Genomic DNA, 16,430 nt, shown 5'->3' with positions numbered 1-16,430 from the left:
AGGCTCCTACCCTGGAGAGTTTTAAGAGGAGGTTAGATGAACACCTTGCTGGGGTCATTTGACCCCAGTACTCTTTCCTGCCACGGCAGGGGGTCGGACTAGATGATCTGTTCAGGTCCCTTCCGACCCTAGAAACTATGAAATATCCTTCTGCCAAGAGACCTGGAGTAAAAATAGTATTTGTATTTTCTCACAAACTGGAAAACTCTATACTAGAGAAAATTACCATTAGGTGGGTTCATAACAGGCTGAATAACCTCAAGCAAAGAGTAATTTTTAACAGATCAATGTCAGACTGGCAAGAAGTCTCAAGTTAGATTCAAATGGGGGTCTGTTCTAAATTCAGCATTTCACTTTATTTTTTTTACTAAGGACTCAGATGCAAGAATAGAACAGATTCCAAGGGAACCTGAAAAATTAGAGAACTAGGCTATAAACAACATGAAATTCAACACAAGCAAATGTAATGTACTATGTATAAAGGACGAAAAAAACAAATACAATACGCTGGCAGTAGCAATATCTAGAAGGATTTGGGTGCCATCATGGATCACAATACTTAGCATCACACTCTGAAACATGCCATCACAAAAAAAAAAAATGCATCTTTGAATTGTATTAGCAGCAATGAGGTGTTCAAGTCAGGGGAGGCAAGAGTACCAATCCACTCAGCACTGAGCACTGTATTTTCAGAACTATGCAGAGAATGAGTTTAAAATAGAGAAAAACAAATTTAGATTTTAACACAGGAAAAGCGTCCTAACTGTAAAAAACAGGACAGTGGAAAAAACTGTCCAGGGAAGTTGTGGAATTGCCCTAACTGAAGATTTTCAAGAAGTTTGATAAGCATCTGTTTGGGAGCGTTTAGGAACAACAAATCTTAAATCAGTGCTGGCAGTTGGACTTCATGACCTTTTAGGTCATCTCCAACTTTATGATTATGTGAGTGGGGTGGAAGAGTGGTATATGTGAGTGCATAAGCAATCGCACGAAGTTCTTTGGGTAATCTTTTATCAGGCCAACTAACATCTAAAGCAGTCAACCCAGGGGCGGGCAATTACTTTGGGCAGAGGGCTGCTTAACCAGTTTTAGCAGGCTGTCAAGGGCCGCATGGGTAGCCCCACCCCGGTCACCATCTTGGGACCAATGCCCCAGGGCTAGCAGCAGTGGGGCCTGAAGCGGGGTGCAGGCTGGCAGTGATCCATGGAGCTGGGCTGGGCTGCACCAGCAGGGGAGGGGGAAGCTGGCTCAGCTCCATAGAGCCTCTGCCAGCTGGGACCCTGCGCTCTTGCCACCCTGCTCTGGGCCCCGCTAGCACTGACCCCATGCTCCCACTGGCTCCCCAACCACTCACACTCAGTCCCCCCCACAGCCCCACAGTACAGGCAGGGAGCAGCGCTCAACCGTGACCCCCTGCTTGCTGTTAGGGAAGAAGCTGGCATTAAGCATAGGGAAGAGTGGCCTCTCGCCCACCCCATGGCTGGCACTTCCTGCTGCAGGCGCTCGCAGCCCACGTAGGGCTGTCTGGAGCAGGCACAGGCAGTCCCAGGCAGGTTACGAGCGGCTGCAGCATGAGGTTCCCTGTGCCTGCTCTGGACAGCCCCGCGTGGACTGTGAGTGGCTGCAGCAGGGAGTGCCAGCCATGGGGCAGGAGAGGGGCCGCTTTTCTCCGTGTAGGGAAGGAGCCCAGGGAAAAGCTGAGTGCGGGGAAAAAAGCAGCCTCTCGCCTGCCCCATGGCTGGTGCTCCCTGCTGCAGCCACTTGCAGCCCACACAGGGCTGTCTGGAGCAGGCACAGGCAGCCCCATGTGGGCTGCAAGCAGCTTCAGCATTGGGCGCCAGCCATGGGGTGAGGAAGGGGCTGCTCCACCCCATCCAGGCTCCTTCCCTGCCTGGGGCCACCCCCCAACTTACCTGCAGTTCTAGCACGGGGCAGCCATGTGCTCCCAGGCCAGAAGCCCCACCTGGAGCTTCTGGCTAAGGGGTCAGGGCCAGGTGGGCCCTGCTGTTGTTGGAGCCTGCTGGGCTTCCCTTGGGTCCTACTGTCCTTGGTTCTTGTCATTTTTGACAGGAACCAAGGGCAGAGAAATATTAATTTTCTACATTTTTTAGGGGCCCCGTGGGCCGGATAGAATGGCCTCGCGGGCTGAATCGGGCCTACAGGCCATATTTTGCCCATCCCTGAGTTAACCCTTTTCTCTCGTAAGTTCTCTTGTGAGCTTTATATTCAGCCGCAGATGGAGTTCAGATTTTAGTTGCCCTAATAAAAGATATCAGACTTACCCAAATGACATTGTCTGCCTATGCCCTTAGACCAACAAGGCTACAACCAATACACCTTGAACCATGGAAAGGTAATTATGCAGAGTTGTGAAAAGTCATTTTTAAAAGAGTTCAGTTGTCTAATCAGACCAGAAATTACCATACAATTTAGGTGACTAATCATATACTCCTAACAGTGAATCTCAAGCAGTGAATACAAACAGCTAGGTAGCAAACTAATAGTCTAAAGTATGTTTACCAATGCCACTCAATTATAGGCAAACACACTGATAAAAATCAACCTAATTTGCAAACACAAGTATTTCATGATCAAATTCAAACTTCCAACCAAGAGGGAATACCATGGACATTTCAGTGTAAACCAGGAGTTGGCAATCTACAGCCTCAGGCTAGTGTACCTGGGAGCTGGGCTTCCAAAGTGTTTTGGGTGCAGGGCCTGCAATAGGAGAAGCTACAGCAGCTGTGACTCTATGGAATGGGCTGGGTTGGAGGCAGCCCATGCTTGGCACTAAGATCCCTTAGAACAGCGCCCCCACTTTCCCCCCAAAATGTTACCAACTCTGGGTCTGTGCAGCCTGCACCATACTGGCTCCACGTGGGCTGGGGCCAGCACATGCTGCATGCAGCAAGTAGCACTGTGGGCCAGACGATACAGCTCTGCAGGCCACATCTGTGATACCTGCTATAAAGCATGTCTTATATTTAGTATGAAGGCATACATTTCACATCGGTTGGTCACAGGGACCTACGTACCTTTTTGCACATACTGTAGATCATTTCAAGATATTTTGTGTCAGACAGAAGAGTGCCTGTGTCAACAGTAACATAGTTGTGCAAGAGAGGCATCATATCTGTATTAAACAAAAGCAGTCAGTTAGCTGTTAAACATATCTTTCCTATGACTAGCTGTTATTTACAGCTTTCAGTCTGTTTTTAAGATGTCAGACACAGAGAGGTTGGCCAACATACTAGACTATCACCTGAAAAGTGGAGTTATAAACAGCTTAAAATAAAACAGCTTTCGTCACCAGCATAATAAAATAACATATAGCAAATATAGTGTCCTTTGGCTATTCTTTAAATGAAGACACATTTCATTTTATATCTGGAATCAAATTTATGAAACCCACTATCCTTGGGCCTTATTTTTTAATCAAGGCTTCTTACCAGTAAAATAATCAAAGCCATCTTGCTGAAAGACTTCAAAGACAAGAGGCAAAAGCTGCCACATCTGTGCAGAGACTTGCTGACAGGTCAGACTGTGAGCCAAGGAAAATATCTCCTCATAAAATTCTGAAACATAAGGAATTCTTCGTTAAATTGAATGTTGATCACATAGATTTCAATTAAGACCAAAAAAAAAGGTGCAGGTACCTAAAACATGCTGCTGTAAAACTGTTCCAATTACTTGCAAACAGATCCCTTCCAACTGCTGGGTAATCTGAAAAAAGAGGGTTAAATTAATTCCAAACACTTCAAAATTGGGATTAAATACACAGTTTAAAATCAAAATCCTTTTAGAAAGTTTTATCTAAAGTAAATTGTTTTTTTAGAAGATGACACAAAATTACAAATCTTAAAGGAAGTCCTAGCATTAGAACACCAAATACATTACAGCTATACACTTACAGTTGATGATGTCAGTCTTTCTAACAGAACCTTTTTGGTGGAACACCATTACTCTTTGGGTGTTGGAGGAAACATATTTCAAGGTTTCTTACTTATGTTTGCTGTAAGGCTTGTTCTTTTAATTTTTTTCAGAAAAATATTTTAGTCTTCATAAAACTAATACCGAGGTGCTCAACCCCTGGCCTGCAAGCCAGATCTGGCCCCCAGTGCCATGTCATCCATCCTGTAAGGGCTCCTCATGGATCAGTGGGGAGCCCCACAGGCCACGGCCCTGTGCACTAGATTGGACACATAATGCAGTGTGGGGCGTGATCTCAAAATGTAAAGCCAGGGGATGGCAGCACAGAGCCCAGAGACTGATCGTAGCAGGTTGGACCAGGTGGAGGTAGTGCAGTGTCCAAACCAGCCCATGGACAGGCCCCAGGCCCCTCATCTGACCCATGGGGCTAACATATTAGACCCAACTCGTATAAAATATCTGCATATCTAATATAACAGCAAAGAAAACCACTGAGTTGGGAAAAAAATCCCTGTCCCACAGAACTCAGATTTCAAGAATCTACCCGATTCAGACCAGACACTTCAATTTCTGTCTCTTATCTCTAGTGTGTGCCCCAACCACCAAGCTACTGAGTCAGTCTCTCTTTCCCCAGTGAATAAACTGATAAGAACAGATTGAACTTTATCAGTAGATGCTTAGAACTGTGAATCCAAAAAGATGACAAAGCCAGCAGGGAAATACAGATCGCCCAAGTGAGGAACTAACCTAAGAGGGATGGGGGTGAGGAGGGGAACGCAACTAGGTTACAGAAAATACAATGTTAGCCAACTAAGCCCAGGGTACTACACTTGATCTGAGCCTTCAAGAGGCCAAGATGATTTATGCCAACTGCAAAAACAGTCTGATGGTTAGGGCAGTCCCCTGAGACTGGTGATAGTAAGAGCAGGGACCCAAACTGAGTCACCTGCACACACACAAGTGCCCATGCTACTAATCACAGGTTTGGAAGGGACCTTGAGAGCCACTTGGTCCAACCCCCTGTAAAAATACTCTATTATCCCTGTCCAATACTCTTCTTGCTGCTTCAGTGAAGGTGATTCCTTAACTTCCCTGGGCAGTTTATTCTACCACCTTACCACTCTAACATTAAGGAAGTTTTTCCTGAACTCTAATCTAAATCTACTTTGCTACAGTTTATAGCCACTGCTCTACATCCTACGCTTTGCGGCAAGGTTGGGGTTGCAGTCCCTTTTCTATCAGATGTGTGAAAGCTGCTAGTGCCCTACCATAATCACCTTCTCTGAAAGCTAAATATGTCCAGCTTTCCTCCCAATCCCCTTAATTGTTTTCGTTGCCTACCTTTGTACCCTTTGTAATTTCTCCATCCTCTTTTTTAAAAAAAAATAAATAAAAATCAGAAATGAAGGAAGGCCTTAAATAGCAAGAGTATCTGTTGGACAAATTATACTCAGACTAGAAACACCACAAATGCTGTACTAGCAAATCTCAATAGTGCAGATTTACCTTTTCTGAAGTATCTAGCAAGACAAACTAAACAGATAAAACCCTAGTGCACTGATTTGACCTTATGCAGATCTTCTAACATTCTGCTGTGTGGCAAGCAAAAAATGAAATCAGCAGACTGTTGTAAGTTAAGTGCTATTAGATGTATTTTTCCTCCAAGAACTGATTACATCAAGGCAGACACTTCTAGCACAGCTGGCAAAATTCTTTTATTTGCTACAAACAAACTGAGGAAATGACATCCAGTTCTAGTTGTTAGTCTCCATTTGCTGTAACATATAGAAGAATTATATGTTACAGGACAGCACATTTTCAGTGAAAAGCATGTTATGCTCTGTGACTGTATAAACCATGTTAGACACATAAAGCCCACCTTGCATTGTTTTAAAATAACTGTGTGTATAGGGGTATACAAGTGTTTCAGCCATTTCCAAGATGTTCAGGCTGAAACAGTATAGATTATCAAGATTTACCATTATACACTGACTTTTTTTTTAACCAAATTACTGTACTATCCAGTGTCAAGGCATTTAATGGCTTAGAAAGAATTTTTCTTCACCTCTTTGTGATCTTCAACTACACTGAGAAGTGTATCTATGGTGTTCAATATTCCCATTGCTGTTACTGCTTTGTCATCACTGCCTTCTTCATCTGGTCCAGTCTGGATTACCTGATTAAATGTCATTGCCTGAAGAACAATGAAATACCAGTTAAATGCGTCACTTAAGTAGCTTTTTTTTTTTTTTTTTAAAGGATATGCCTAGGGATGATTATGCAAGTTCAAGACTTCATGAATGTTTGGGGTATTTTCCCCTTAAACAATAAATAAAAGTGAATGCTAATTACCCCAAACCCTTCAAAGAGAGATTTTTTTTCCTGACATTCTGATTTTCCCCAAAAAACCTATATTTTTCAATTTTTGCAATTCTCAGATATTTAAATACAAAGATTTGGAACTGTAAATTACATTTCATCATATGCAACAGAACTCAGAGAATTACTAAATGGTTTAACAAACAGGACAGTTTTTCTAAAACACATCTGGAGTAGATTACATTACTGTACATGCACTACTACAGTAAAGAGTAAAATTAACATTTTCAATTTTTATAAACCACTACCCTAAGCACGAAGGGCCTGATTTTGAAATAAGCAATCTGGCTGCCATGCTTATCAAACTGCAAGTACAACGTACCGATGTTTAAGCATGCAATTGCACTTACAAAATCAGCTGCTAAGTGCAGGTGCTTTTAGTTTAAAAAACAATATTTAACACCCAATCTGCTCCTAACTCCACTTTAAAGTAGAAAGAACAACAATGTCAAGTAAGACAGTGTGAAATGATTCTACAGTATGCACAAAAATGAGTTACAAGGGCTATTTAGACTGGTATTTCATTATGGGATATGTTTGCTATTGTCCTTTAACGTACCCCAATAGCAGCTTTTGAACACATGGCAACCCAAACAGCAATAAAATTATTGAGCTCCCTTAACATGTTTAATCCAGCTGGTAAAAAAAAACAGCTAACAAGTGACAGTCATCTTTATTTCCATCATGTGAAATATTCTTCTTCAGTGCAAGATCACAAGTCTTACCAAATGCTGGGTCATTTCCACTGCAATGGGAGTAACCTCTTCACTATATTCACAGATCATTTTTTGAATCACATTAGTGAGATCATCATTTTCAGTCTCTCTTATAATATGAAGCAGTGCCTGCATTACAGGCCTAATGAATGCTGTAATATATTCCTTAGCTGCAAGATAAACAGAAGGAAAACAGAAATTATGTTGATTCTTACTTTGATACTTAGCACCCAACCATATAGGCATAAGAAAACAAATCAACACACAGTTAAACGTTTGATATGTGGTTTTCATACAACTAAAGCCAGAACATTAATAAAAGATTACTACAGTACTATTAAAAGTTCAAGATAATTTGAAAAAAAACCAAAAACATGAAAACTTATTTATACGGTAATAACACATAACAGTAAAAACACCCGTTTATGTCATCTCAAGTTTAATAAAACACAGTGTTGCATTTAGACTCCTAACTCCAGCTGGGAAAAACAATGAATAATTATATATCGCAAGATTTGTTTCTTTTTAAACTTACTGATCCAACACAGAAGTCGTTCTACCCCCCTAAATATGTCAAGCATTTAATCCCAAACTAATGCTGGCAAACTACCATCAGTAGACAATAAGAAAATCCGACAAAAAGGTTCTCTTGGACATTTATGCTTAGTCCACAGAAAGACTGCATTATATCTTTTTTTGCTTCAACTGTGTTTTCTTCTGAACTGCACAAGGAGTTTTTTCTGCCTGAGAATTGGGGAAAAAAGGGAAAGAGGTACCTTTCTCTTGATTACTAATCAGAACCTGAAGTGCTATGGCAGCTTCCACTTTCACAGGCATTTCCCTATCATCAATCAGACATCGTCTTGTGAGTTCGAGGGCTGTCTGGAGGTTCTGGTCGCTCTTAAATTTAACTTCACAGAAATAATGAAGGACCCAGCAAGCCTGAGGGAAAAAAAAAGATTCTTAAACAAAGAAAGGGGATGTTTAAACCTGCATCAGTGAATGGGCAATTATCTATAAGCAAAGTAGCAAGCTAAGAATCTATGGTTCATCAGTATTTTAAACACTGTTTATTAATTACAATACTAGAAAACTTTCAGAAAAAGATGTTTGAGAATTTGGAGGCTGGTCAGCAGTAAGTTTGTCTTTCAGACTTCACTAGACCAGTACTATGATCTCAAGTTAATCTTTGGCCACAGGTTCTATGTGAGCAGTACAGTCTAAATGCAAAACGCAAATACACCATACCACCAGACACAGATGGGAACTATGCACACAGTACTGCAGCCATTTTAAAGAAATAGTTTGCTACATCTAACAAAATTAACATGCTTATGAGTAAAAGTCATTACAGAAACATCCAAATACCATGTTAACTTGAAGCAAGACATAATGAGAAAAAACCCTACCATATTTTACTGCAGGAGACAAACATTCAAATAAATCATATATTTTATAAGTTCCTATGCATATGCAGTTCTTACCCGTGCTCTCATGTAACCCAGCTCACTGCTGAAGAGAGGGAACACATGATTCTGCAACATATATTCCATCTGATCTTTGTATATCTTCTTCTGTCAGAATATTAAGACAATGATATCAGTTTGTGTTTTTAAATAAAAATCAAAACAGGGAAAATAGTTATTAATCCATCTTCTCATTTTACACATAAAAATTGCAGAAGAAGTGGCCAAGAATCCTTGACCCACCCCAAGACAAAAAAAATTCTTCCTATTATACCCTGATTTCAAGTAACAAAGCTTTCCTATTTACAACCAACAACATGATTTTTTTTATCCTGTCATCCCCTGAATCTTGAAAATGTTTTCTCCACTCACCTTAAGCAAACAAGGTTGCAAAACTCATTACAAAACTAGTGTTTTTTCTTTAACAGGAAAAAAAGGGGACTATCTAAATCTGTATGTCCTGACCAAAATTTTCTGATTTGAAAGCCAGGAACTTGACTAAGTAAAAGAAAAAATTCTGCATAATAACTGTCTTCAGATCAGAAGGCAGCAAAATAAACAGTTCTAGAAACTTAAAAAAATCCATTAAAATAATAGGCTTACAAAGTTACCATTCAGAAGTATTCACATTCTTTGGTGTCAACACACTGGAAGTGTGCATGCTTTTTTCCTGCAGTCTAACTTTTTAAGAGACTGAAGCAAAAACCTGTACAATAAAGTTTGCAATTGTTTAGAAGCCATCTAATTAAAGTTCCAGTGGGAAACAGTGACTCCTATACCAAGACTGAAAATTCAGGGAACTAAATCTCCATTATTTTAAAACTTGGGTTGGAAGGAAAGGATAGGGGAAAAAGAACCAGAAGACCCAGCAGATAAAAATCTGTGCTTACTTTTAGAGATGCACAAATCTCTTAGACCAGAGGCAATATCTTTTATTAGACCAACTAACTTATTAGACCAACTTACTTTTAGAAGAATTTCAGCTAAAGAACCAATCATATGGAGAGCACCATCTTTCTTACGAGGATCAGCATTTGGCTCTGTGAGGATCTGATAACAGAAGCCCATAGTTTTCTGCAAAACCTAATTTAAGTATAATGGCTGTTAGTCAAAATAACACAGACAATTTTTGAAATACCACTCTCCATTCTCCACATAATTTTTAAGGGGTTTCAGCACTTTAATCTTAATAAGTCTAGAATTTAAATAGTACTTTATGCTGCCAACAAAACATTGCCACTTTGATATATAACATGTTGGCACATTAGCAAACTATGCTACTTCACCTTAGAGTAAACATACTCTTAACAATGGATGAATATCAAGCAAATGTCTAGAAAACGGTAGGAACCATAAAGTTTACTGTAATTCTGCATATTACAAAGAACTGTCATTTTAATGATAACCATCTTTTGTTTTAAATTTCACTCAGTAAAATGCACTGAAAATATCAAATATTGTGAATAGCTGGTTTATTTGAGGATTAGTTCTGGATTAAACAACTTACCTCTTTCCTTTTACTACATGCGGTAAACAACAACGTCTGAGCAGCAGTTGTAGGGGAAATAAAGTCCTCAAATACATCTATTAAATAAATTTAAAACAAACTATAAATTTCTGTCCTTTAGTACAAGTCACAATGCTAAAATAATCTTAGGGCTAATGCAAAACAAAAGTAATACATTTTAGATTGAAGTGGTGGTCACCAAACTGTGATATGATATTAAAGAATTTCAACACAGATTTCCTGTTAGTTGAAAACAAACTCCTATTTTGAACAAATAAGGCATACAGGCAAGTGCTCAACACTCTGCCTGATCTCCATCTGCACTGCTTCTAAATCTGAGATTGTAAAGTTCCTTGCCCCAAGGAATTTCTTTCATGTCTGCAAAGGGACTAGCACACTGATTACACTTTGGAAATAAGTATCAGTTGCTGCAACAGCCAGCCATAATTGACACAGCTGAAAAACTAGGGGTTTTCCATTGAGTGACTCTTTCAGAACCTTATAACAAGTGGTAAGGATTGCACCTTGGGGTTTCTCTCTCTTAAGCAACCATTGGGATACTGGCATACTATGGTCCCAGACAAGTTGACGTCTCAAAGTACATCCTATTCAGGAAGGCCCAATTATTCCCTTTTCATGACTACTGAGGATTAGACCACAGGCATATTTCAAAAATAAAAGAAAGAGCCAAACAGCTATTAGCAAGAAAACTACAATTGGAACTTACAAGACCTGAAAAGCAACTACTGTATTTGCCATATACACTTTTAAAATTACATTTGGGTAACTGTTTTTTGAGCAAATAAAATTAAAAGAGTATAAGTCTATCTGAATAAAATTTGTAGAATTTCCAAGTTTGATTCATTCCTTTAAAACCTATAAGGAGTAGCTGCATCACTATCTAAGCATCTCATTAACATAGTTTAGCTTGGTCACCTACACTGAGAACAATACACCTTAACAATTCAGTCATCTGTAGGTATACTGATAAGCACTGAATACCTCACTTAAAAATAAAAGCACAACACACTTGGAAAAAAAAAGTATGCCACATCTTTTGTTTCACAGAATAAAAAATACTAGCTTTGTTTCATATTATTTTAATTGTATAAATGTAAATTTTAAAATTCTCACCAAACTTCATGCGTATATATTCATATGGGTCTTCCTGCCACAGTTCCTCATCAGCATCTGTATAGCACATCAATGGAAAAATAACATCTTGGATAATTCCCTGCAATTAAAAAGTAAAAAAACAAAACAAACAAACAAAAAAAAACAAAGAAGAACCTAAAGCTATTAAACCAGACCTGATTTCCTTTCCTCTATATTAAAACAATTTACAAATTTCTCCTTTATATTTTTTAAAAATAGGACAGAAGCACTCCCACATTCTAAAAATTTAATAGTCTGCCTTGAATGAGGAAAATCCAATATGTTCAAAATGTAGGTAGAACTATAAGGCAATGCAAGAAATTATGTTAATTCAAAACGTAGGTAGAACTGCAAAGCAATACAAGGAATTGTATTTAATTTTGTACAGTAGGATGGCAAGAATTTAGATGCTGACAATTCTGAGTTTGTTGTGGTACTGTGCTATACTGTACAATTTCTAATCCTTAAGAAAACTCCACAATAATAGGCTCAATGCATCAAAGACAGAAAGGGCTGATGATGTCCAAAAGCTTTGTAGACCTTACTGCATTATGAGGGTTTTAATTTGTAAGTGTATTTGGACGTCTCAGGTCCCAAAATGACAGTAACCTATCTTAATATTATAAACATGTTTTTTAAAAGTCTTTAAAAAGGAGCCTTTACCTAACTGGGATTTGGCTGTTATGCTGACTGAGAGAGTGTATTAATGGTCCCAAATTTTGCTACAATTTACACATAGGCTTGAAATTAATGGTCTCACTCCCAGTGCATGAAGTTAGCACATGTAAGATTCTGCAGGGCTGAAGGCCATGTGTTGAATTACCTAAACACCTTCAGTTCTAGCCAAAACCCATTGACAGACATGGAAAACCAGAAGAGGAAGCGCATCAGTTTGACCTGGCTTGCCCAACATCTGTATAGAACATACGCTTCAGCAGGGCTTTCTGGCGCTTATATCTGCTAGCTGATTCAATCAGCTAGCAGACAAAAGCACCAAAAAGCCCCACTTAAGCGTGCAATCCATACAGATGTTGGACGAGCCAGGACAAACTGACACAATGCCTCTTCTGGGCATGTGTTGCACTTGGTGCAGGGGCACACCGAGCTGAAAGTAAAGCAGTGTTTTATTTTGTTTTATTCACATCTGTAAGAAGCCAGAGGCTTTATAATGAACCAACCTAAACAGGGAGTGGCAACCTACAATTCATGGGCTAGATCTGGCAAGGGACTTCTGAGGCACTTCAGCAGCAGAAGGCTTCGCCCATATGGTAGAGATAAACGGCAACAGCATCACTGCCAAGACGAGACAAGAAATGCTAGTTGGAACTGAGGCTGCGCTGAGAACTAACCTCTGTTAAATCAGCCCCCTACTGCAAAACGCTGTCAAACCCTGAATCAAACCATAACTCAGTCATTTAGATAGTAATCCCAGAAAATATTTTACTTGAATATGAGGTTTCAGATTCTTCCAGGTGACAGCATGTGACACTCCTTGATTGATGTAGTTGAGTGTTTGTTGCAAAACTCTAGGAGCCATGTACTGCTTTTCCTTGTACTGATAGAGCACCTTCAGTAACACCTATAAAAATCAAATCTCATTAATAGTTTATAAAAATTCAAGTGTCTGGACAATAACAAAAAGCCATTTAATCAGACTTCAACTATTCCTCACCTGCCACAAAGCCCCCCATAGTTCTGCAAAAGTAGATTTTTACTATAGTAAAATGGGTGTTGACTTATTTAGTTCATACATAAAGAGTTGTGCTGTCTGTGCCACTTCCAGTTCACCAACACAAATGGAGTTAATTTGCTGAGGTAATTTTCAACGTTGTAAGAAGTAACAAATTGACAATCCTATTTTAGAAAAGTCATCTATTATTTAGGTCAGGGCTGGCCTACATCTAAGTGGCTGGGGGACTGCACACCACGGAGCTGCAACCATGAGGGCCACATTAGTGTGAGCCATGGGCTCCTAGACCACACATGACCCATGTGCTGTACATGTGTGCAGCCCCACACACACCACTGCCCAATGCACCCCTGACACCATGGACTCTGCCACCCCACTCCTTGGGATGGAAGCAGGAAGCAAGATCTGATGGGGGAGACAACGGACCTAGAAACCCTAGCTGCAGCAGCAGCCAGAGGAGAGCACGGGCCAGGTAGAAGCCCAGGGGCTAGACCTTATCCTTTTGCAGGCTACATACAGTCCTTGGACCACCAGTTGGGACAGTTCTGATTTACACAATGGTGCCTCAAACTAGCCAACTACCAGTGTGGGAACATAGTTCTAATAATGGAGCCCTTCAAAGGTCAGGGTATCAACTCTTGCAACTCACTGGAAAACCTTTGTGCTTGGTCTCTAACTCATGGTGCTTTATATAAAAGTGCCAAGAGGTAGAGCATGACCCATAAATGTCTGCAGGCATCCTCAGTTAGTGAAAAATCCTTGAAAAACACCATCTTGCCCTACAACTCCTAATCTGCTTCTTAAATTCACTCCCCTACTCTGTAACTTTGAATCACATCTATGTTTTAATTTGTTCATAACCTGCCCCCACGCCACTTCTCTATAATTAGGGACCTACCAAATTTGCGATTTTATGAAAAACTGTGAATCTGGTAGGTCCCTGGGAAAAAAAGTTGGAAAACAGGCAGCAAGTTGGGGGGGGGGGGGCAGGGCTGCAAACAGAAACAGGAAGCCCTTGCAGCCTAAAGCAGGGCAGGGGGCAGTAAAGGGGGGGATTTTTGCAAAGGACTGTGGTAGCCTCTTCCTGGTTGGCTGAGGGACGCAACTGTCAATTTTTGGTGAGGGGCAGGAATGGCCTACCCACACCTCCAATTGGCCAAGGGGCTCCAGAAGTCCCCCCCTGGAAATTGATAGATAGCATCTGTCAGTCTCTTGAGAGGCATCTGGGGGGGGAGGGGCCTCGCCGCACTCCACAACATCTGGAGGCAGCTGCCACAAATTAGGTAAATTCTTACCTATAAATACCAAACATAAGTTATTTGTCTTCATATTCACCATTCTTCATAGCCTATCTCCCCTTTTGAAAAATCATCTAGTCCCAGTATTGTTAAAAACGTTACAAAGTAGCTATTGTTGGCCACCTTAGGATGGCAGCAAAACATCCACAGCCTAGGGATCCCTTAATGGTCAAGATCCACCTTAGAACCTAGCAAGAATGTGGTGAACGCCCTTGCACATCTAGGATATGTTAAAGTCTTAAGCAGTTAAAAAGTGATTGTAAATACCCTCTATTCCGTATCTATTTGATCAAGATGTAACTTACTGAGTGACTTGGAAGCTGACAAGATAGGCAAAGAATGTGAAAATCAACTGAAATGTTAATGCACCGATAAGCAAAACAAAGCAGGGCTGGGTAGCACTTTAGAAACTAACCGGTTCAGAGAAGTATAAGCTTCCCTGGGCAACAACATACTTCACCTACTTTGTCAGATGCGATGAACAGGGATGTAATGAAGTAGGCCAGTTCTCAACCTTTTCAGGGTCAGAACACCTCCACTTCTTTGAAATTGGTGGTACCCCTGGCTGAAGACCACTATTGGTGCTGCCTCCACATACCCAAGTGCTACTCAGCCAGGTTCGGTTGGCTCCAGAATGAAACTGTCCCACATGCCTGCTGCGCAGCCAGCCCTCCAGGAGGCCATGGCATGTACATGTGACACTCCTGAATTAGGGCTCCCTGATGCACCTGAAGCAGCCAAGAGCTGCCTCATGCTGTGCAGCCTTATTTGGTCCATACCCAGGGGGGGAAGGAGAGGGGAAAGGATGAGAGGAGGCAGACCAGGGAGGTCTACACAACACCAGGCAGATTTACTGCCTGCTTTAGGCTTAGAGATCCCTAATGCAGTTGGAAAGTATAGGGTACTTTTACCTGGTTACTGCCTCTGCAGCACCTGAGGGGGCCTTATGGGAAGACCAGTGAAATAGGTTATCGCCTACAAACAGTTTACACCTGTCTAAACCAGTTAAGTCTCTAGGGCATACATCTTTTTGGACACAAAGCTCTGCTTGTTAGGCTCAAGGCACCCCTCAGCAAATCCCAGCTGTTAAATTTTCACTCAAGTTTTGTCTATAAAAAAACTATACAGCAATTTTTCTGTTCCAGAGAATGCAGAGACCACAACAGGTCAGACTTTTTTTTTTAAACTATGGATTTTTGAAATCACTGGGTTTATGCTGGCACACCTAACATTGCGTGGGATCCTATGGCACCCCTGAAAGGGTGCTACAACACCCTGGAGGAAAAACACAGATCTAAGGGAGTGGTTTTCAACCTTTTTTTGTACCAGGACCCATTTGTAAACATTGACAGCCAGTCTGGACTCAGTGCCCCTCACTCCCAACCCACTGCCCCCAGGCCCCAGTCCCCCTGTGTGTAGTACAGGGGGGATCCCAAGCAGCCCCTTGCAACCTGGAACTCTGCCAGCCTGCAAGAGAAAAGGCAGTTTCCCACATTTTTCTCCTTTATAGGAGAGTCCATTTTTTAAAGTTTGTTGATCCACTTTTAAAGTTTGTTCACAACACTTTCATATACTCTTACAACCCACTTTTAGGCTGTGATCCACAGGTTAAGAAATGCTGCACTAAGATGCCACTACCCTGCCTTTCACCTCACTGCAAACTAACACAGCTAACCATCCTTCTCTGATAATATGCAAGAAAAAAGAAGAGTATTTAGTAGAGGTGCACTGATACATTGGTCCAATATCGGATCAGTACTGATATAAAGAAAATTATCTATGTCGGATATCACCCTTAAGGGCTGATAATTGGGCCAACAAATGCCCGTGCTGTGCACAGCTGCAGCGCAGCACATAGGCAGTGAAGATACAGCCCGCAGCATGGACAGCTGCCTGCAGCTGGTAAGTCTGGTGGGGGGTGAGGAGGAAGGAGGGAAAGGAAGGGACGTGGGGGGCAGATCAAGACCCTGCTGTGTGGGAGGGAGAGAGGTAGGGGCAGGAGCTGAGGCAGGGGCAAGTGGTGCCCAGTCAGGGCGGGCAGATGAGGGATGAAGCTGCAGCTCATCCAGGAGTGTGGGATGGAGCAGGACTTGTCCAGGGGGCAGGCTGGGGACAGGTCTATTCCCAGCAGAGCCTGAGCAGGGCAGGACATGTGGTACTGCTACTGGGAGGTGGCTACAGGGAGGGCTGCAGCCACCCCAAAATTCGCTGTAGCCCCCTACTCCTGGCAGTAACCTTATCCACCCCATGCCCTGCCCAGCCCAAGCTCTGTGAGGAACAGCCCTGGAC

The 16,430-nt window shown here is 41.5% G+C and overlaps 1 protein-coding gene across 1 annotated transcript in view; it reads right to left on the bottom strand.

The window, feature by feature from the left end:
* The window catches only part of IPO7 (importin 7), a 51,428-nt gene that overhangs the window by 11,149 nt on the left and 23,849 nt on the right, over positions 1-16,430 (bottom strand). Inside the window, exons 9-19 of the mRNA XM_019551655.1 lie at positions 12,598-12,732; positions 11,133-11,232; positions 9,999-10,075; positions 9,458-9,574; positions 8,510-8,599; positions 7,802-7,967; positions 7,035-7,195; positions 5,996-6,124; positions 3,657-3,723; positions 3,450-3,575; positions 3,036-3,133 (exon numbers count right to left, since the gene is read on the bottom strand). Of these exons, the coding sequence (XP_019407200.1) occupies positions 3,036-3,133; positions 3,450-3,575; positions 3,657-3,723; positions 5,996-6,124; positions 7,035-7,195; positions 7,802-7,967; positions 8,510-8,599; positions 9,458-9,574; positions 9,999-10,075; positions 11,133-11,232; positions 12,598-12,732 (1,266 nt within the window). The remainder of the gene's footprint in view (positions 1-3,035; positions 3,134-3,449; positions 3,576-3,656; positions 3,724-5,995; positions 6,125-7,034; positions 7,196-7,801; positions 7,968-8,509; positions 8,600-9,457; positions 9,575-9,998; positions 10,076-11,132; positions 11,233-12,597; positions 12,733-16,430) is intronic.

The sequence above is a fragment of the Crocodylus porosus genome, unplaced genomic scaffold (assembly GCF_001723895.1).
Source record: "Crocodylus porosus isolate Cpor-Errol unplaced genomic scaffold, CroPor_comp1, whole genome shotgun sequence".
Taxonomy (NCBI): Eukaryota; Metazoa; Chordata; order Crocodylia; family Crocodylidae; genus Crocodylus; species Crocodylus porosus.
Note: the sequence above shows the minus strand (reverse complement) of the source record. Positions and strands in the feature narration are given on the sequence as shown.